This window comes from Neopelma chrysocephalum, unplaced genomic scaffold (assembly GCF_003984885.1).
Source record: "Neopelma chrysocephalum unplaced genomic scaffold, ASM398488v2 Primary Assembly neopelma1_97222, whole genome shotgun sequence".
NCBI lineage: Eukaryota > Metazoa > Chordata > Aves > Passeriformes > Pipridae > Neopelma > Neopelma chrysocephalum.
The window spans coordinates 172,883-194,992 of NW_020925863.1; the positions used below are offsets into that span (position 1 = coordinate 172,883).

Below are 22,110 nucleotides of genomic sequence, written 5' to 3' on the forward strand. Positions count from 1 at the left end.
TGTCTTATACCATCTTTGATGAAATTTAACCCACAGATTAAAACCAATATAGCAGATGTCAAACTATTTTCTGCTTCTCAGCCCAGGGGTATAATAAAATGTGTATAGAAGCACAGACGTTCCGGGAGGACCAATATAACATCTAGGAGTTGTGGAGAGCATTTGTGCTGCTATAAGGAAAAAAATACTGAAATTGGCTTCTGGTTCCCCAAAAAGCACTGATAATCTCCAATAATGTAGAGGTATCTCTCTATAAAATACTTAAAATATTTCAAAATTACATTTGTTTAATCCACTTGACTCAAAAGCTTCAAGTACAATAAATTATTCACGATCACTTGCAACTTATCCCTTAAAGAAAAAAATGCTCAATATACTCCCAAACTTTACACATTAAAACTTTCTCTTCAATAGCCTTACAAAGAAAGACAGGGTGCTATGTTAGAGCACACAATCTGCTCTGCACCAAACCCCTCAAGATACTCAGAAGCAGGGGAAGGATGAAACTTACCTCCCTTTCATGGTCCATTCCCTTTTCCCTTGGAAAAAGGTGACAATCAGCCTGTGAAACAGTGAGCATTACCTTGCATTATGTGCCTTCACCATTTTATGTAAAGTTAATTGTTCCTTCTCTATATGTATATAGTGTTTTTATAATTTAGATGCTGTATTCGTGTTACTATTTTGCTGTGTACAGGATCAAAATGACCAACAAATAAAGATTATATCGAGCCACATGCAGCCTGTGTTTTTTTTGCTTTGTGGGATTATTTCATTATGCAATTACAAAGGAAACTATCCCCATGCCAGAACAGCATTTACAGTTTAAAAAGTCAAATTTGCACTTGGAATCAAGTGATCAAGAAACATTTTCTGTGCTTGGAAATGAGATGAACATTCTTTGTGCTGTGGTCAGGGCTGCCAGCCTCAGCACTGCAATGTGCACCATCTGCTGTCTACATCCACACTGACCAACTACCAAGGTGGCACAAATCAATAGAGCTTCATGGAACTAATTTATACAAGCTGAGAAGCAGATGCTCTGTTTTTGAAATTACCGCTGTCTTTCCAACACTGTGGACAAGTGCTGGCAGAAAAATGGCAGAGCTGAAACAATTTTCTCCACTTAATACGTCCCATTTTTATAAGGGGTTTTCTGCTCACTTCAAAAGTCTCTCTGTTACTTTTCAATAAAGATCAACAACCTCAGACACCACGAGTCCTACTGCCCCAAAGGCATCAGGTAGTTGCCACTGGAAGGGTCCCCTCAGACCAGTTCAGTTATCCTGGTGGTTGCAGTTGCATTGCAAGCTCCTCTGCAGCCTGGTTGCTGTGACCACAGCCCAGGACACTTCCAGGGAAGACACTCCCCTTCTCAAGCCTCCAAAACTCATGCCTCCTGGCCCTGGAGGAAGCGAGAAAGCATCTGGCCTATCAAGCTTTCAGGTCAAGCTAAGCCAAAATTTATTGCCATTGTCTACATCTCTAAGTCTGGTTAGTGACTATTGTTCAAACAGGTGCTAATTAATAATAAACATCACCCAAATTACAGTATTAAATAAAGAACACAGTAAATACAACTTTTTAAAATGGCCATAATACATGCAGTCCTGCAGCAGAAAGCTTGTGTCCAGATAAGAGACAGCAAAGTCTTTTTCCCAGGCCAAAATTTCTCTACTATGTTTTATTTAACATAAGCCCCAAATCTCACTGAAGGACAAACCTTACATGTGTAATGTCACATAACATCAGGAATCACGGATCAGAGGACTTCGGCCAAGTTCCTTTTCCAGTGCTATTCAATCACCTCTCAGCTAAAGAAAACTGACACTTCTGAAAATAATTCAAAAAAAGAGCATCAGATTAGGCATTGCAACTCAATAAAGTAGCTGACAACACTAGAATTTTGCCTATTGCAAAATGTCACAGTTGAATGAATGGATGGGGCTTTCATGCCCCACTGAAGCATGCACAGGCTTCAAACTACTGGCATGTGTCAAGATGCAGCAAAACCTAACATTTATAAAAGATACATCTGGTGTGCATTTATTGGGAGCAGAGTGAGGTCTTGTTTAAACTGCACATATGAATCTAATGCGGAGAGCGGGTGATACCTCGTGCCTCACAGTAAAAGCATGTTTTAACCTAAACTCCTCCATCTATAATGCATGTCATGAGGTGTGAAGACCTCTTGCACAGTGAAAAACCAGAGCATAAATTATGAATCAAGGCACAGGTGGAGTCCTGAAGGCCAGGCGGAGTTCTCAGTTCAGTGGTGATTTTTCTGGGTTTATGTTCTTTCAAATGATACTTATTAGACAAAAATGTATTGGAGATTTTATACTGCAGCCAATCAGAGCAACTTTATTGTATTCTGACTTTATTTCACAAAAGTTGCTTTTAATTGCTGTTTTTATCGGGCCATTATTTTTCTTTCCTCAAAATCATTTGACAAAGCAATTACATTCACCAGCAATTCACCTAACATCGTCAAACACCAGCAAGGCAGACATGTCCAAACCATGGCTTTAAATCATCTTTTTTGATCACAGTAAAACTACACTGGCCTTCATCTGGTTCCATGCGCTTCATGGCACTGTTTGAAGCATGCCATTTTCCTCAGCTCAATATTGTGCGTGACCTTTCAGATTTCACCTGTAGTTCCAGCAAAAGTGCAATTTCCACTGGCATGTATTGTAATAACCAGTGCTGACAAAAATGTATGTTTCCAATTTAAACCCACTTAGTTTCACTTGGCACCTGTGCTAAACCTGCTTGGCAGCAGAAATTCAGGAGGAGAAGACAGCAGCAGAGCAGGCTCTGCCCAGCAACCCTAACTCGATGTGACCGCTCGGGCCGCCAGCCCTTGTCACCTGCAGGAGCAGCCACCTGCACCGCAGCATGTTCGCAACGCCCAAGCAGTCACAGTGCGGGGCAGCCTCGGGTTACATGGCTGCTTTCTGTCCCACAAAATAAACAACTAAATGTCTTCCATGCAGCTAGCACAAAGCTAACAGGATTTCAGGTGTTGTTACCCTGAAGTGATTTCACAATCTTTAGGCAGGCTAGAAAAGTGTAAGTCTGAAGGGAAGATGAGTTGGAATGTTTTCACATATTTTTCCTACGAGGGCAAAACAGTTTAAAGAAGTAAATGCAGTTTTAGCTGCTTCCAGTTACCTCCTCAGTCTCCTCAAGCAGGGAGAGGATACCCACATAACAAGCTGTGGGCATCCAGAGTGATGGGGCATCCTGCTTGTACTGCAGCCACTTCAGGACCAGCCAGAAGCCCAGGCGTTATTTCAGAGGAAAAAGCACAAGGCTTTCCTCTCCAGCTGCCTGCAGCACCACTGTTTCACACTTTGGCTGCAGTGATCAAGAAACATCCACAAAAGGAGAAACCTCGATCCCAGTGACAAAGCAGGAAAAAAAAGCAAACCAGAAGACCAAGCTCTTCTCCCTCTGTCTCTGGCAATGCCTCCTCATGTGTCAGTGGCTGCAGCTCTTCCAGAGATTTAAATATTCCCTTGGGCATGCCAATATGTCAAGTGTGGGTTATTTAAAGCAAATCAGCAGGGTGACACTTTCATTCTGAAGTGTATAAAACTGCAATGTCCAGTTGAACAAGCCCAGTGCCAAGCATTTGCTTTTAGAGGGATCTGTGGCAGGATCATAGACAACTGTGTTAAACCTGACTCCGGGGAGAAGGCGGTTCCAGCAGGTTTTTGCATGAGAAATGAGTTCAACGGAGAAGATGCAGATCTGCCTTTTGGGGTGGCCCAGTGTTGGCACAAGTGATTAAACCAGCCCTAGAGAAGATTATTGTAGTTCAAAACCATGGCTAACAGTGACCGCTGGCCAGAAAAACATGTGCCTGCACTCAAGATCTGCACAGACTGGATTAGCCTGTTTGTCACTCAGTCCTGGGATATACTTCTTTTGTGTAGCATGCCTGAGACACAGAAATCACTTCTCAATTTTTCTGACACTGGGGAGAAAAGAAGGGGAAAAAAACAATTACACAAGTACTGGTCTGTTGACATTTAAAATGAGACAATGACGAGTATAAAAAAAAAAAGTTAAAAAAAAATCCTAGGCCAGCAACCCAAAGGACCAAAGACAAATCACAAAATAGGATGCAATTAATTAGGCTGAAATGCCAACAATGTTCAGTATATCGTTCAAAGTATCCGCAGTGTCAGACTGCTACCATGACCCCCAGTACGAATATGCCAAGGGGAAATGTAGAATAGGACTGAATCACATAAGTTAAATACAAATATTTTAAAATGACATTTTAATTTCTACCTCACCATTTTAACATTTTCCAAATCGTTAAATAAGCATGTCGCCTATTCTCAGAGCAGGCCAAATGTCAGATGTTTGTATGTATTATTCAGCTGAACATTTTAGTACATAATCTTCCTCATTGCTAAACAGGTGGTATTATATTAACAGGTTATTTTCTTAAAAGGAACAGCGAACAGAAAACAGCTGATACTATGAAGTGGGGTCTTACACAAAGTGGAGCCAACGCTAGCGTGGAACTGAGCAGAGGTCTGCAGGCAGGATGGGGGGAGCAGGGAGCCCCAACTTTCTGCTGTATCTATGACTTCTAAAGCACATTTGAAGGGAGAGCCTCAGAATTCATCTACCACAGTTTAAGTCACCAATGCTAAACCACTCTAAAAAAACCTGGGCTCCAGAAGTTGACATGCTTCAGATGAGCATGTCAAGGATAAAACCTGAAAGTCACAAGATGGTTTTTAATATTTGGCCTTTCAACAGTCCAGGTTGCGAGAAGCACCCTCTGCCCATCTTGAACACAACAGAAACACTCCTCCTCATCATTTAGGAACTATCTTAAGATAAACCAAATGAACTAATTTTGCACTAGGATAAAAAATACCCACCTTGAAAGTATATTAATAGAGTTATTCATAGAATTATATATACTTGAAAAACAAACTTGTGTAGGCAAATAAGCATTGTGTAAACTCTACATGGCAGAGTACATCTTTACTGTGTCTCATTCATGAAACTGAGTATTTTGCAGGACTTAACAATTAAAACCAGGTAACAGACCTAAAAGGAAAAGGCTTGAAACCAAGTTTAATAGATTCTTTGTAGGCCACCTTTCTTTTTCAGTATTATATGTTGGGTTTTGTTGCTGTTTTGTTCCCCAAAGTTTCAGTGGACCCAAAAATAAAAAATTAGTAGAGCAGCACGCCATCAGGAGCCCAGCCCTTTGACTTTCAGGAGGAGTGTGAAACAGGTAGCCAAAGGAAGGAAATGATATGCAGCCCACAGTATATTCGAAATGTGCTTCCCAAACTTTGCTTTTAGAACTAGTACTTGTTTATGTTTCACACAGAATTTCTAACAGGATTGACAGCCTCTGGGCTTTTGAAGTGCAAGAAGCTGTTAGCATTTTTTTCTGACTGATGAAAATCTGCAGACTGACTCTACTCTGCTTTATCTGAATACCAGCAAACACACAACAACACTCCAGGCATTGCTCAGGTTTTTGTTGTTGTTGTTGTTATTGCTTGTCACATCAAATAAAAATCTAAACCCATGAATTTGATAAAGTTACTTTTCGTTTTGTGAACATGAGGTTAACACACAATGAGTTCTGGAAAGAAAATTAAATGTTTTGTCCATCATTCAGGTTTGGCTGCAGCTGCACTGTGTGAAAGTGTATTGCAAAAGCAACTCTCATCTCACTTTTGAAGCACAACCAACAAAGAAGTTACTAATGAATAGGAGCATTTCTCCTCCCAAACAAGTCCCTAATAAGACACTGCTTTGGGCTGCATTTTTCCCCCAAATGAGGGAAACAATGGAACTCTTAATACATGAGCCAGTTTTCATACACAGGGCGCTACCACGTGGCTGGTACACCAAACTCCCCTGAAATAGTTTTTCACAAACACTTGGTATTGTTGCATTGGCAGGAACAGAGTGCTGCTGCATCACCTGTGTAAAATTTGCCAACTTAACCTAGCCTATCTTCTTTTATTACCTCCTCTTCTTCAATCCTTTCTCATTCCAGATTTCAAAGAACTTACTGAACTGAAACATCCACAGAAGGCAAGCTGCAACCACTCTCAGTGCCCTGAGATAAAAAGCTAAGGAAAGTAGGTAAACTTTACCTGAAAGACTTCATCTTCATACTTTGTCGCTCCTTCCGAAAAATTGCTTTTATAACTGACTCAATCTGGACCTATGACAAAAAAGTTCACTTCCACAGCTATCATTTTAATAGTTGAATAAATGTGGACATATCTACTGGAAAAACAAAGAAATGACTGCAAGATCATTTCAGCTGGTATCACTCTACTGGCTGCAATAAGCTAGCACAAGTCTAATGGCAAGTGTTAAAATTACACCCACACTGTTTTGTATCAAGATAATTTGTAATTTTTTCATCAGTTGTGGACTGAATATAAAAATATTGAAACCACAGTCTCTATGGTTTGACTGCATAAGATATCAAAAAGGTTTTAATTTACAAGAGTGAATAACAGATCAGATTATACTGCATAGACATTTAAGGGAAAATTCTAGCTGGATTACAGTCATACACTCATATAAAATAAATCAGCGAAGTAACCACATTAAAAAGCTAAGCCACATCTGATAACATATTCATGATGTGTTATTGTGTTGTGCTGCAGTGCATTTTCGGGGCAAGGTTTTGGTCCCAGAGGGGCCACAGGGGTGGTTCCTGTGAGAACCTGCCAGAAGCTTCCCCCATATGTGACGGAGCCAAGGCCATTCAGCTCCAAGACAGATCCGCCGCTGGCCAAGGCCAAGCCCAGCAGCGACAGCCGCAGCACCTCTGGGATAACCTAGTTTAGAGGGGAAAAATCCCTGTGCAACTGCAGCCAAGGGAGAGGAGTGAGACTATGTGAGGAACATCCCTGCAGACACCAAGGGTGAAGGAAGGAGGGGCAGGAGGTGCTCCAGGCACCAGGGCACAGATTCCTCTGCAGCTCGTGGTGCAGACCATGGTGAGGCAGCCGTGCCCCTACAGCCCACGGGGGTCCACGGGGAAACAGAGATCCACCTGCAGCCCACAGAGAACCCCATGCTGGAGCAGGGGAAGAGTGTGAGGAGTCCTCCCACTGAGGTGGAAGGAGCAGCAGAGACCAGCCAGGGTCAACCCACCACTTACATGTTATTTAGCCCACCTAAGTTACAAATAAAATCTATCCCCATTGTATTCCTGTTCTCCACAAAGCCAAGAGGTGCTTTCTCCATCAGCCTCTCCCCGCCAGGAGGAAGGAGGGGGATAAAAGCAGGTCTGCATGTAATTTCTCCTTAGTATGTCAATTTATTAATCTATTAAATAAAATAATATACCTACATTTTTGGCAATAACTTAAAGATCTAGAGACCAAGAAAAGTTGTTTAACAAAAAGGAATAATTAGCTAAGGTTTTTAAAAGATGTTAAATACCACTGGAATTTCAGCGGACATCAACATTTAACTTTTGCACTAATTAATTAATCAATTGCATTTGAGAAAACACATTCTGCTTTCTCTACATTTGAGAAACTGAAATGATCATTCAACAGACAAAAACTTCCAATATAATACAGTATCATTTTAACCTTTATGTCTGATAAGCATGAAAACACATCAAACAAGAACCTGCATCACCCAAGGAATTTTGATATTGTTAAATTTTATTTTATAGTACAGTGTTGGGCACTTTATGGTAATGTGGAGTTCACCAAAAACTTCTACTGACATCACAAAACTTTGGAAGGAAAAAGAAAAAACAAACCACACCACACATCACAGCTCATTTACTACATCTAGACAGTGCACTACTAACAGTAGTCAAGGTCTGAAATACAGTTCTCAAGATGACTTTGAACAGTAGTCCAGAAGGTGCAAAAGCATGGAGTAAATTCTTAGATTTGGCTCTAATTTTGTAAAAAAAGGTCAGTAACTAACAAAATTTTTAAAACTGTTAGGACAATGTTGGTTAAAATTATCAATAAAATTTCAATGTGTCCTGTACTTTATGCCTCTCCTACAAGTATTAAAGACTCACAACAGGGGCATTGTCAGGAACGGTTTTCAAAGGTCACCAAATAAATGTTCTGAAAAAGAAAACCTTACCAGGATATATAATGTTGCTTTGTTCCATGTTGAGGCATTTCTCATCATAATTGACACAGATTTAGAAGTAACTAACACAAACTGTCAGTTTGCCAAACATGTAAGCATTTTAAATTGCTCTTCCTCCTCAAAAATCATGAAGTAACAGACGTGATGTGCTTGTGTGCAAGCTGTACCAAGACTAAGCTCTTCCACAGTGCTTTATTGCCTCATTCAAGTATATTAATTTAAAGAAGTTCTTAAGGGAAAACCAAAGGCTAAAAGAAAATGTACATCAATATACAAAGAAATTAATTTACAAAAAATTAAAAGGATACTGGCGACATTAGTAAATATTTTAAGTAATGACTTATGATAATTAGGGATGTCACAAACCAAATTCTTGTGGTCATCAGCATGAAGTCTCACCTCACTGCTGGTCCTGGAAAGCAACGCTTAACTCCTAAACTTTTTATCCGTGATAAACAAGTGATCAAATGATAAACTAAACATCATAAATTCTGATATTTAACCCCACTTCAATTTAACCAGGTTATAGTTTTAAGAATTGCCTGGAACTGATGGTATGCGATCATTGGCTTAGGTCTTATTATTTCTACAGAATGTGACATCCATAATCACTCCCAGTCATTGGAAATATACATTTGCCTTATTAGAATATAATTCTTCATGTTCTTATCATACAACCATTTTTCAAAGCTACATGTAATTTTACACATTTCTGAAAAATACCATTTCAAGGATCTGCTTAAAAGCAGATGTGCACTATTAAATCACTTTGAAACAAGGAGAAATATTGCACAAAATTCACTGAAGATTTGAAAGTCAACACATTCCCCACCCGCACAACGAAGTAGCTCCCTTATTTTTAACAGAAACAGAAAGTTAATTCACGCAGAATCATAATAAATGTCAACATACTTGAACTCAACTTATTTTTCAAATGCTAATACTGTTACTGGATTCTAAATACAAGTGTTGTTAGTACTGACCTAAGTAATAGTACAATTTTATTTGAGTACCCTTTACTACAGTAAACCTTGGAGTAACTTCCAACTGTGTTACCTGCTTCATACTCCAACCCAGCAGAAAATGGCAACAGCCCTGCCAACCTCATGGATGGTGGATGGCCCTCTAGACTGAGGTGGCTTTGGACTCATCAGGCAACTCTACTTAGAAGCTTTCAGAAAGACCTGTCAAGTACTTTCAACTGGCCACTCACTAAAACTGTGAAACAGGTATTACAAAGCAAATCAAGGAAGGTTTTGCACAAACAAACCATATCATCCCTTTCCATTCCTTTATTTTCAACACCCCGAAGAAAATGGATTCTAGGCCAGCTGTGGTCCACGCTCTTGGGGTGAAGATGAGGACATGTTCTAGTCAGCTCAGGCTCTGCTAACAAGTAAACAGCAATTGGCTACAACATACACACCTAATAGCAGCAAAGAAGTTACTGAAGACAAGTCAAATCACCATTCATACTGGTTTTGCTGGTGCATTTATTTCTACATTCATTCTCCAAAGATTTACTGCAATACCGTGGGAACAGACAGCCCTCACCACCCTGAGCTTTGCAATAAGGAAGCTGGTTGCCTCAGGCATTATTTTTTTTAGCCACACTTGTTTAGCTCAAAATTTCAGGCTGTTGGGAACACACTGGCTGGAGTCTCACAGCACCTGGTGTGAAGGTGGTGCCAAGGGAGAAATAAAGACCACCCTTGACTTCTCCCTGCAGAGTCAGGGAAGTCCATGGTTAGGGGCTCCTTTCTGCAGGACAGGGTACAGCCAGTATTACACAGGGGGGTATTTGCAAAAGGGCCTCATGCTGGCACTTGGATTATTGCATGAAATATTTCTTTAATTATTTTACATGCATAGAGAAAAGTTTAGATGCTCCTAGCAATTCCATTAGAAAGCTGCACCAACAAAAGATTGTTCTGTAGGACTGAATATGATTGAATGTAGGTGGATAAACAGAAGCTTTTTTAAAAACCTGGCTTAACTGTTCTTCTGCCTAGACTTTACATTGGTTACAAGAACACAAGGTTGTAAACTAGCTCATCCTAAAACCTCAAAAGACATCTAAAACAGATTTGTGAGGTCTAAAACACTCTTCTAATAGATTGGGTGGGATTTTCAGAAGCACTCAGCATTTGTCTAAAACTCTGCCTGAAGTCTGTGTTACAATGCCTGAGAGGGGACTTCAGCCAGTGCCGAGAGTTCCTGATGATCCCACCCCAACAGCAGCAGCACCACTGAAATGCTAAATGACAGTGAAGGCTTCAGTCAACAAGTTCTATGACAACTCCTACGACTACATTTTTTCTTCAGAACAAGTCTATTTTTCAGAACTACATGATGCTCAAATATGTGAGATGGAAGAGCAAACCACTGCCTATTCTACACAGACTGCCCTCTGCATGCATAGAGGGTGGGTAGGGATCACCTCTGCATCCACAGTGCTGTCCTTCCCTGAATATCCGCACTGTGTTCCACGTTACATCTCTATTCGCATGAATGGGAAGGCTCTGACTGTGACAACACGTTATCCGTCCTGCAAATCCCACAGGGGATTAATTCTATAGGCAATATTACTTTTGCCTATATGTCTGGGCTGGAATCACACTAACTGAGCTAGAACTGAAATCTGGATTTCTTCAAAGTTACTATCCCTCCTGTGGACTCCCAAGGTTTTGCTTCACCACACCACACTGGAACAACCCAGGAATCCCTTTCTCCTTCTACTGCCCTTACTTCTTCCTCCCAAACCAGATGAGTGATACGGCTCATTTTAGGCAGACGTCTATGCAAAACAAACTCAAAAAGATTCATTTCAAGTCCTAGTTTGACTTTCTACATCAGAAATTTGTTCCTATGTGTAACAGCTTATCAAATGACCTGGTATCTCCCTGAAACAGGAGAAATGGGAAGATTTTTGAGATCCTGAAGAAAAGAGATGCCTCTGAAGAAGACCACAGGAGCTCTGACCGAGCAGAATTCAGTTCTCACCAGCAGCTGGTGATGAATGTTGATGATTTTCAAAGACACTAGAAGGATTTCCACAAATAAAAAGCATACAAGTATAAAACTTGCCAAAAGTACTGGACCTGGACAATTTATCTTAATATAGAACCCAATGTGGTAATAAAAATACAGTATATGTAGCCAATAAACAATTTTATATTATCACAAGGACAGAGAACAAGAATGTTGAACCAGAAATATCAGTTTGGACTCTTATGTATTTGGTAACTGGTAATTCTATTTAAATAAGGCACAAATATTAGCCTTTTTAAAAGATCACTGATAGTAAGTGGAAAAGATTCTGTATATTACAAAGTAAAAAATGTACCTACAGTTAAAATCAACACACATATAAAACTAAGTTATTTCTGAACCCATACAAGGTTCAAAACCAAAAAAGACTTACTATTTAACAATTGTAAACATACTATGGGTTTTGTAAATAGTAAGGAAACAATGTAGCATAAGCACAGAACCATTTTGACTGAAGTAAAAATAATTCTAAGTTGAATTTTACCTTCCATCTTTTATCTGTTTACTTCTTTTCAGCCTACATTTTCACTCAATGTAACAGTGAATTACTGCTACAACACCCCAATTTCAAAAGATTCCACTACCAAACTTTCAATTTTATGATCTTTATAACAACTGTAAGAGTATTGGCAGCCGAGAATGGGACAACCTACGTGATTATTTGTTCAGTGCCTAACCCTATGGAAAGCCAGTAAAATTTATGCCTCTACCAGAGTGCCATTTTTTAAAACCACTTTCTGGCAGCATTCCTGGACTTAGGTTTTTGATGGTTTTGAAAGTAATGATGGCCATAATTTCTGATTTTTTTCTCTATTTTCATCCTAAAGAGATTAATACTGTTTACTATCTTTAATAAATGAAGAAAATAAAACAACTTAGATGCAACCATGGACAGAAACATCGTATCAGATGCAAAGGAGAAGAAAAGGTAAATCTTGAAATTCTCATCTACAAAACACCAAGGACATGAATAAGAATGAGTGAGAAGTGTTACAAGAACAAAAACCTTTGTGTTGCCTGTCTCCTCTTAGACACAACTGCAGCACTATGTTTGGACAACATTTAGTACCAGTAAAGGAGAAGAATGCCCTCTACCAAGTCGTTAATAACAGCTCTAAACAAGGATGCTCTGCAGCTTTGTCATCTGAACAGCACTGGAGACACCTGGTCTGACCCACCTGGAAAGCTTAAAGATTTTAATTATTTTTTATGATACTTTCAATTTTTAATAGTGCGAAACATTTTGCCAAATAACATACTTTGTTGATACATAAGAGGAAACCAAAGTATAAAGAAATACTCTGGAGTACAGACCTCTGAATATACAACTCTGGAATCCTGAGATTCTCCAGCAATGCAGATTGCAGATGCTCTCTGGAATGTTCATGTTCTAATCAGAAACAGGTATTTCTGTAAGATTTGCACTTTTACAACCTTTTAGCTTTGTTGCACTGATTAAAAAAATTAATTCTGGAGGCTCATCCTCAGTGTAAGTACTGGCCCAGACCTTCTCTTTCTGGAACAAGCTGAAACTTATGCACTAACAACTCCCAGGTCTCACTCTACTGCATCTTTGGTGGAGTTTCAAACTCTGTAATGATATGCAGCAATTCCCTTAGGTCAGCTACCTTGTAACAAAGCAGCCAAAAAACCCCTTCCATTTGTGCTAGCTTGAAGGAAAATTAATTAATAAATCTCAATGAGGCAACTGATATTAAACTTTGCTACAAATTGCTATTAAGGTACTAAAGCACAATCTGATCCAAACACTGACCCCATGAATGCACTCGCTCAAGCCTATGCTGAGATTAAGACAAGTCGCTTGTGCCAAAGATGGAACAAAAGAAAAAAGGTTTCTAACGTAACTTAGAAGAGCAGGAGAACATTCTTCTCAGGTAGAGTTCTGTGAAGGAGCAAGATTCAGGATGGGAGCAGTTCCAGGCGTGGAGAAAAGCATACAGCAATTGGCAGGACTTTATTATATGGACCTTACAGTTATCATATGGACTTTACTGTTATTATGTGGTTTCATTGTATTCACACTACACAGTGCACAACCTGGTCATGCCCAGGCTTGCCATGAGTTTGCCTGCTCCCTGCTTCCTCCACTCCTCCCCCTTTTGTCCATGTCCCTATCTTGGTTTGTTCCCCTGCTTGTCTGTCTCATGCTCCGCCCTATGTTCTGGCCCTTTCCCCGCCCGAGCTGAAAAAAGACAGGGGGCACACGTGAAGACGGCATTCTACTTGCACCCTTCCTCGTGTCCCATCCCCTCTTCGGACCGCGGCAGAGTTCATTTTATACTCACATGCTACTTCTACCAATTGCACCACAAATATCCTTCAAGGCTGACAATTCCAATCTGTTGAAACTGATCTAACGGTTTCTCTATCCTGAGCCAGCGTGGAGGCCAAGGTATGTATGGTGAGGTGGAAAAAGAAAAGAGGAATAAAACTAAAAAAAAAACATAAAAGAGCTGCTCCGTACAGAATCAAAAATTTTCACTTTTAATATCCAAATATTCCCCAGGAACACTGCCAGAAGAAGCAAAAATTCTTGTTCTAAATACAATATACATCAAGTCCATTTATTCTCCTTCACTTAATTTAGAAAGAGATTTTTGGTTGTTCAACTTGGCTAAAATGAGAGTTGGATATATGCAGAATCAAATTGAATCTGTAATTTTAGTTTTCAAGTGTTACAAATTAGGCACAAATCAGTTTTCCAACTATTAAACTGCAGAAAATAAAATATAATAGAAATCTATCAGTTCCACTTACACTTTCCTTTCTGAAATTTTTAGGTGAAATAGTCTACCTAGGGAAACCAGATAATATGTCTTTAAAGTGTCTTAGTTGTAAACAGAAGTTGATAAATGTCACATTATAATCCAGCGCTTCATGTACTTTATAGAAGAGAGAAAACCATGCGCTACCTTTTTGAAGTCTGGAAGACAGAGCCACAGTTTTAGTTTGGAGTAAGTTCCAAGTTATATTCACAAGAAATTCCTTATTCTAAAAAAAGTCTCCTTCCCCCCCCACCTTTGCTGAAGCAAATTCCTGCCATGGAAAATCATTATTGCTGTTTTGTAGATTTGCATTCATCTTCTAAGATAGTTAAACCTCTTCTCAAAAGATTAAGGCAATTATTATTCATTACAAATATTAACATTTGTACATTTCAGACAAATCAGATGGCTTGGTTCATTTCACGCTTACTGGGATTAACAGAGTACCTTCAAAACCTGGTTACCTGTTAGGCGACACTTTTACTGCTGCTTAGAGGAAGCAAATGCTAGGAAGCACCATACACTTGCTGTATTTTTAACACAGAGACTAACTAGTACCTGATTTAAGAGTGCATTCATATATTTAGTTTCATTTTTTGGACCTAACTACAGCCAACAAATGAACTGAGTAAACGTAGAAGCAGATGTCCCAATGGCAGAAAATGCATACTCAACTGAAGAGAATTATTTTCATAACTTAGATCTCTTATTCCTTTTTCATCTTTTGGTTATCATGTTACATGGAGTTATATGGAGTCCTGAGTAGTCTCCCTTTAACTTCTAATGGGAGTCAAGTTTCTCTTCTCATAGTTTTCTTACGTTTTATTTCCACTGCTACTGCTGGACAAGCTATCCTTTGAAATATTTAAACCATAGTGAAAAGCAGAACTCAGTTTACATAATGACACCACTTCTTGAAGAAGACCACCCTCTTCCGGACTTTCATCTTCCTTCCCATCTTTCTCCCAAGGGACCAGAACGGATGGATGTTGAGCAAGACTTCCTGGGAGCTGATCTTCTGAGGTATTGCTTAGTGTTTCGTTCTGCTTTGCATACTTACAGGAAGAATAGCCTGCTTTGAAACTTTCTAGGGAAGTAAACTGAGCACTTGGTCGTACTGGAGATGGGGATGTCATACTAGTGGTGTCCATCCTGTCAGTAATAAGGGTTTTGTCACTCTTTTCTTCTTCCAGCCTTGTGAGAGATTCTCTCTGGCCACCAGAAGAAACTTGCTTCCTTGGTGATGGAGGGAGCTGCTTCCCATGGAGGACACTGTCATCCTGGCCGAGGTTCCACTCTGCTTGATCATTAGCACTGCTGCAGAGCAGGGTAAGGTTGCTCTCACTAGGTGCATTTGACTTGTTCTGAAAGAAAAAACATTTTTTTAGTTAATGTAGAGACAAGAAATGTCTCTACACTGGCATTTCTGAAACAAAAGTACTGTAAGGGATATTATGTGTTCCTAAACCATGGATCCCCTTTGAGGTTCAGTGTTACAAAACAACAATCCCAGACATCATGTGAGAACAAATGTTTTTACACTTCCTCACCAGAACATTGTCTCTTATCCTAATGATCACCTTTGGTACAGAGGAAGGATTTCTGTCTCCCTGTCTATTCAGTCTTGCACAAGAAGTTTTGACAGTGAACACTTTTCTGGTTTGTACCCATAATATTAGAAGGTGGGGGACTAAAACTAAAACCAGATGGCATTTCCTCTTTGCTTCAGTAATTAATTATACCAACTTTCAATATTAAAGTTTTTGGCCAAACAAAAATGGGCATTTTATTAATCTAACCCGTGTGACACTCATAATATAAAATTTTACAAGCTTTATAAGTATTTGCATCAGTATTTGCTGCTCCAGTAACAAATCCTCTACTACAGGATCCCTTTCAGCAAAAGTAAATGTTGGACAGTTGATATGCACTGGAATTCAAAAACACTAATATTGTTTTGGCTAATATCACAGCAGTGACTTGGTGAGGGTTTTAAAATTGTAGGCAAGCAGTTTGTTTACACTAAAGGACCTACACAACCCTACCTAAAAAAGCAACAAGGAGCCCTCTTAGAAAGCTCTGCAGTGCTATTTTAGCAGTGTTTTGGGTGCAATTGCCAGATGGATCCCATGACTTAAGATGGAAACATCACCATATCACTACACCTAGTTAAAGGCTGTGAAGTGAAAATGGAAATACCTTCTAAACTGCATAAAAAGAAGACTAAATCCTTCTCCAGCCATATCAGGTTCAACAGGTAAATGTAATACTAAACTATTTGATTAAGTAAATTATTATACAATTCACGGTTACATATGTAAATCATTCCAAGATGACCTAGTAAACTGGACAAAGGTGTAACCAATTACTTGGCTGGTGAAAAACCATCATGCAGTGACCACCACGAGAGTACTGTTACGTAGCCCTAAGAAGACACACTAGCAGTTCTAAGGACTATGCTGCTGTGTCTGATCTGCATGTTGTTGATTCCACAAATGCAACATTCCACTATAAATGGACTTGGGTTATTTTTCAAATGAAAGCAGAAGACTAACCGCAGTCTTGTAATCAATGTCATCCATTGACCTAAAGAAATCCAGGCTCTTTGCTCCTGAGAGTTTTCCTTGATCTGAACTGTGTGTGCTCAGTGTGTCCAGGATCTCCCCAAGCAAGTCCATTTCTCCTTGATGCTGAGGAATTATTCCTGTTTCACCAGAACCATCACTATCATAAAAGTAAGCAGAAGCTTCTTCGCTGTCTTCTGATGATAATCTGAAAACAAAAACTTTTTCATCAGACAGGAACCTAAAAGTAATTTTATTATGGCCACATCTGAAAGGAGAATGCATTTCAAGACTTTTGAAAGGGAACAATAAGCTGGAATTTCTTCCTACTCAAGGATTTTGCTAAACATAGCTTCATGGTATCAGTGGAGATGCACTCACCATTAGCTGTCTCCTGGCCTAACCACACACTTTGTTCTAGTGGAAAGACTCTCATACTGAAACCCTTCTTCCATCACATGACCAGACTTACTGGAGTACTGCTTATCTGCACTGAGAACTGGTGCTTTTGTCTCTTAAATTCTCTCTTGCTCATTGCAATACCCTTACCTCAGACCCCCATTCTACCACAGTCTTTTCCTATCTCTGTCTATCCAGAATACTGCTACAACGGGTATTTCCCATGGCTTCCTGTTTTGATTATATCCTTTTAACACTTCAGTAGTTCCCTCTTCCCTAGTACATCACAGCTCAAGCTGCTTGATTTTGCTTTCAGCATCCTTTCTGGTTTATATCAAAACCTATCTGGTTCATTATCCAAAATCAACTCATGAACTCAGAAAATGCCTCAATGCAGCCTAAGTTTCATCTTATGATTTTTTTCTAGTTCTCATATAGGAAGAGCTTGATATAAAACTCACAAGGCATTATTTCTCTTTCAGACCCTTCAAAAAAGTTCTCATTGTCATAACCACAACACAAGCCTTAAAGAACAGATTAGCTGAGGTTACTGCCCACCATGTTTAGGAATATTATTTCACTAGTTTTTTGTGTATGTAGTCCTTTTATCTGGAGTCTGTGAAGACTGTAGATTACAACAAGCTCTTCTAGACACTAGAAATAATGAAAATACATTAATAACCTGTCCTTGTTTTTAAAGCAGATTTAAATCCTAAACTACTTGACATCATCTAGATCAAGAATAAAACTAGCAGCCTCGATAGGAGCAAAATGTATCACTTGAACTTGACTTTGCTGAATAACACTAGTTACACTCTCTCCTATACATACATACACATCTAAACAGGCTTCTTACTTGCTCGTTCTCTCCATTTCATCATCATCATCTTCATCCAAGGCAAAATCCTGGTTACTGAGATGCTGGTTGAAACGAGTCTGGAGGACAAAAAATTAGCATTATAATTTTGTTTGTTTTTTTCTATTTCAGCACGACTTATTTGGAGACTAGCTGCCACTTTACTATTAAGACTCCCTGAGCACTTGATGAGTAAAACCACATATCGATCAAGTCTTGTAAAGGTTGTTAAAGAGGATGTGAAGTCCTCAAGCATCAGCAATTAAAGAGAACTATTTTTCTTCGTGGTCTATGGAGGGCCTCATTATTTATGCAAAGCCTGGCATGTCTTATTATTTATGCAAAGCATTGATTAGGAGAAAACTGGCTACTGGAGGAAAAGCATCACTCAAGTCTACTAGCTACCCTTTCTTGAAAGTATATCACAAAAAGCACTGTGGTTTAGTACTTTCTGATAGAAACATTTGCCAAGCTTTGGTTGATGTGATCTACTGAGCACAAAGAAAAATGGACTTTTGAAGAAGCAAATACAAGAGAAGTCAGGAGTCTCTTTACATAGGTAGGTTTATGTTAAGGTGTTATACAGGACTGCAGAGTAAGTAATATGCCAGCTCAAAAACTTTGCACTAAACATGCCTTTGTGCAGGATAATTTACTGTAGAGTACAGCTAACTCAGTGTACACTCAGAGCTTCCCATGGAGACTTTGTGTGGACTAGCTAGTGTGTTGCAAATTCACACACTACCCTATGGACTACTCACTAGCCTGTTATATCCCATTATTATTTAGCAAATAAAACCAGGCTAAAGAATTCTACGATAATTGGGAAAAATTCTCTCTCTTGACCAGAACATTTAAATCAGGAATTTTAGTCACTTGGGCTTCGCAAATGACTGTCTTAAGGGCTATACATCTGTTCTACCTGTTAAGTATCAAAAACCTGCAAAGATTAACTATATAGGCAATCAATCCACTGAAGAGATTCTGAACCTTGGACAACCATCATAATTTAAAGACATATGGATAGAATTTGTGCAAAGGGAAAACAGTGCTAGCTGACTTTGAGGAAAATCAAGCGAGTAACAAGAAGCGCTACTGCCCACATCTCATCACGCAGTTCACCAAATGCCTAAATGTGCAACAAGCCCCTGATGGGGAAGAAATACGGCCTTAATTTCAGACTACAAGGAGCTTGAAAACCTTGTACTGCGAGGATTTCAGGACCTTACCTATTACAGATGTTGTCAGTGTTCTACATAGACCAGGATGCTCTCTGTAACTTCCCCCCCCCCATTATTTTTAGGAATGTCTCAGTGTTCACTCTTTATAGACTGAGACATTTGTTCCTGTTCAACAAGAGAGGATTTAATTAAAGCAGCAAGTTTTGATAACACTTTCCATAGGTCTTCACTCTCAAAGAGGAAACATATGGTTCTTAGTGTGTTAAACCAACTAATAGTTGATAGAAAATGAGAGAATTATTAGCATATTAAAGCCCATGAAAAAACCCTAAGATTCATACTGAGCAAAAGGTATAGGATGGAAGGCAGAGAAAAACTGTTTCGAACTCTTTCACAGTTTTGTGAATTCTTTTTGTCATTCCCATCACTGTTGCAATCTATCATTTTCCAGCTTGTAACTAAAGAGAGGTTAACCACTCTGTCTTAACTGATACTCCTAATTAGTTATTTTACTGATCACTGTCACAACTACATTCACTGTTTTCAGTTTATAAGTTGCTGCTTTAAGTATTTATCTTCACTGGGACAATTAAAATACTTTGTTTCTATAACACTGGAAATTAACCACTTTCCCAAGAAAATTCTGACATGACGTTCACTGTAATTAAAACTCCAACCTGGAACTAGCTCTTGGAGGGCAAAACCCTCCAATCTGCAGCAAAATTAGATGATGCCATCACATTTACTTCTACTAACATAAATGAGAGATTTTGCAGGGAAGAAGGTTCTATAAAAACGTTGAGAAGTTTCAGAAAACAAAACGAAAACCGACACTTCATCTGTACATGAATTAACTCTGTCAATGGAATAAAATCCTACAATATGACACTTGCTGATTTGTTGAAATAATAAATAATATTTCAAAGAGCACAGATATCAAGCTTCAAGAAAAAAAGAAAAAAGGGGGGAAAAAAAAAGAAAAAAGGAAAAAAAGTTGTGTCTTTGAGAAACAGGAACTGAATAAAATTCATTAGATTCAGCAAACATCACAGGCATAGCAGTGGCCCCTCAGAGCACCTACAGACAGTATTATGCAAGAGTGTTAATGAAAGCAAGAATATCATATAAAGGAATGTAACAGAGCATGTTGATAAACCTAAAATCTCCCCCAAAACCAAGAACTTCTAGTTCCTGATGGTCAGAATCTGTATTTGAAAAAATATTTTTGTTACCAATTTAAATGTTCAGGGCTATATTATAAAATTATACAGGGAGACTTTCAAAAACTAAATTAAATTAAATGGGATTTACATACAAAGAAAAAAAATGGGGGGAAGGAAAGGAAAATATTTGGCTGTAAATAACAACCTTCTCCAGCATTTACAACTCTGTGAGCTAGCCACGGAGACAACAAGCAACATATGTTTTTGAATAGGTGACTTTCCTCTAGGAGCTGTAATAAAAACGACTGCAAGGGAGGGGTATGTCCAGACTACTTTGCAAAGAAAGAAAAAGAAAGAAAGAAACCCTTAATAAATTCCAAAAGGAAAGCCATAAAACTTTTTCAATGTTCCACTAGGCAAAGTGACAGAGTACGTGCACCTGCAAAAGCTGTCAGAGTCATTTAAGAAGTCCTTCCATTACTGACGTACCCTGCTGTTTGCAGTTATTTAAGCTTTTAATTTCTGTCTTTTCTACATTTTGAAGTGTGTAACCTTTTTTATACCTCTTTATGAAAAAAGGACAGACTTCTGCTTCCTTCCTGATTAGCATTCTAATCACAACCAGACCATTTAAATTTATTACCACAAGAAATGATACGGCAACACTCCTTTCTTGCTGCACCAGAACTTTATAAAGTCTTAATAGACTGCTGTCATGTTTTCTTCTATAAAATAAAGGAAAAAACTTCTTTCAACTACTCAATTGTTTTGCTTCTTCCAACTTGTTCTGCTCAGATAATAAATCTATTATTTAATGTATTTACTTTATACCAAAATATGGACAGGGATTCAACTTTTGCTGGTTTTAAGTTTTCTCATCTTCAGGTACACTGCACCACAAGATTCCATCTCTCATCTTGTTCAGAATGTAAGACAGTTCAACACACTTAAAGACAACAAGCTCACACTCTCCACAAGCCACCGCTGAACCATCAAGCCTTTAAAGTGCAGCAAAGGAACAACTCCAGACGGTGTGAGGTTATATAACCTTTCTGTATACACCCTACACATCCTCTTTGGTTTCTGCCCCACTTTGAAATCTCCTTGTGCAAGCAGTCTGCAACCTTCACAGAGCTCAGCAATTGCTGATCACTGAAATAAGGAAAGGAAGCAGCTGATGGTATAAATACAGGTAGAACCAAATAAAGTGAGAATAAGTCCTTAAACTGTTCTCTTCTGCTTGCTGGTAGCCTCACAAAATGTACTGCTTTGGCATAAAAATGCCAAAATACATGAATGCAAGAGGATTTAAATGTAAGATGGTTACATTCTTGATTGGGCATGAAAGTCAGTCTTTGAAATGTCAGCTTTTTATATAATGCTAGACCTTTCAGAAGTCCAGCTTTTGGGAATGAGTGCTTATTGATTGATACTAAGGCAGGAAGTTTAACAAGGTTGCTGCTGTTAATTGTCCTCAAAGTGAAAAACAATCTTTTGATAAATGGCAGCACACATACAATTTCACATTTACTGGCTACTCAATGCATCAACACATATAAAGTTTCAAGAAAATTAAAATACATACAATGTTTTAAATCTATGAAGTACTGTTTCCTTTTTCTTACAAATTTAGAGATTATTAATTCAGTATGAGAAAGCAAAATAAATACAAGTCCGCTGTTATTTATGATTCAGTATTTTATTTTACCCATCCTCCTCTACAACCAAATCACAGATATAATTAGGGCTCCATCCAGTAGGGAAGCAAAAGATCTCTCAATCAAACTTTCTAGTTAAGCACAACCTGTCGCCTTCCTTTCCGGTTAAACACTGTGACTTAAAGTGATGAATCACAGGAAGGTACTTCACATTACACTCCACAAGAGCTGAGACTAATGAAAGGAAAAGGAAAGGAGAGATAAAAAAGAAGTACAATTTCTAAACAATAATGCTCTGATATATATTATC

At 38.7% G+C, this 22,110-nt stretch overlaps 1 protein-coding gene across 1 annotated transcript in view; it reads right to left on the reverse strand.

Moving 5' to 3' along the window:
* Positions 1 to 14,538: 14,538 nt before the first annotated feature.
* Positions 14,539 to 22,110, reverse strand: part of DENND1B (DENN domain containing 1B) — a gene marked incomplete at its 5' end in the record, with an annotated part of 148,918 nt that continues 141,346 nt past the window's right edge. Inside the window, 3 exons of the mRNA XM_027671862.1 lie at positions 14,539 to 15,343; positions 16,535 to 16,751; positions 17,799 to 17,878. Of these exons, the coding sequence (XP_027527663.1) occupies positions 14,795 to 15,343; positions 16,535 to 16,751; positions 17,799 to 17,878 (846 nt within the window). The remainder of the gene's footprint in view (positions 15,344 to 16,534; positions 16,752 to 17,798; positions 17,879 to 22,110) is intronic.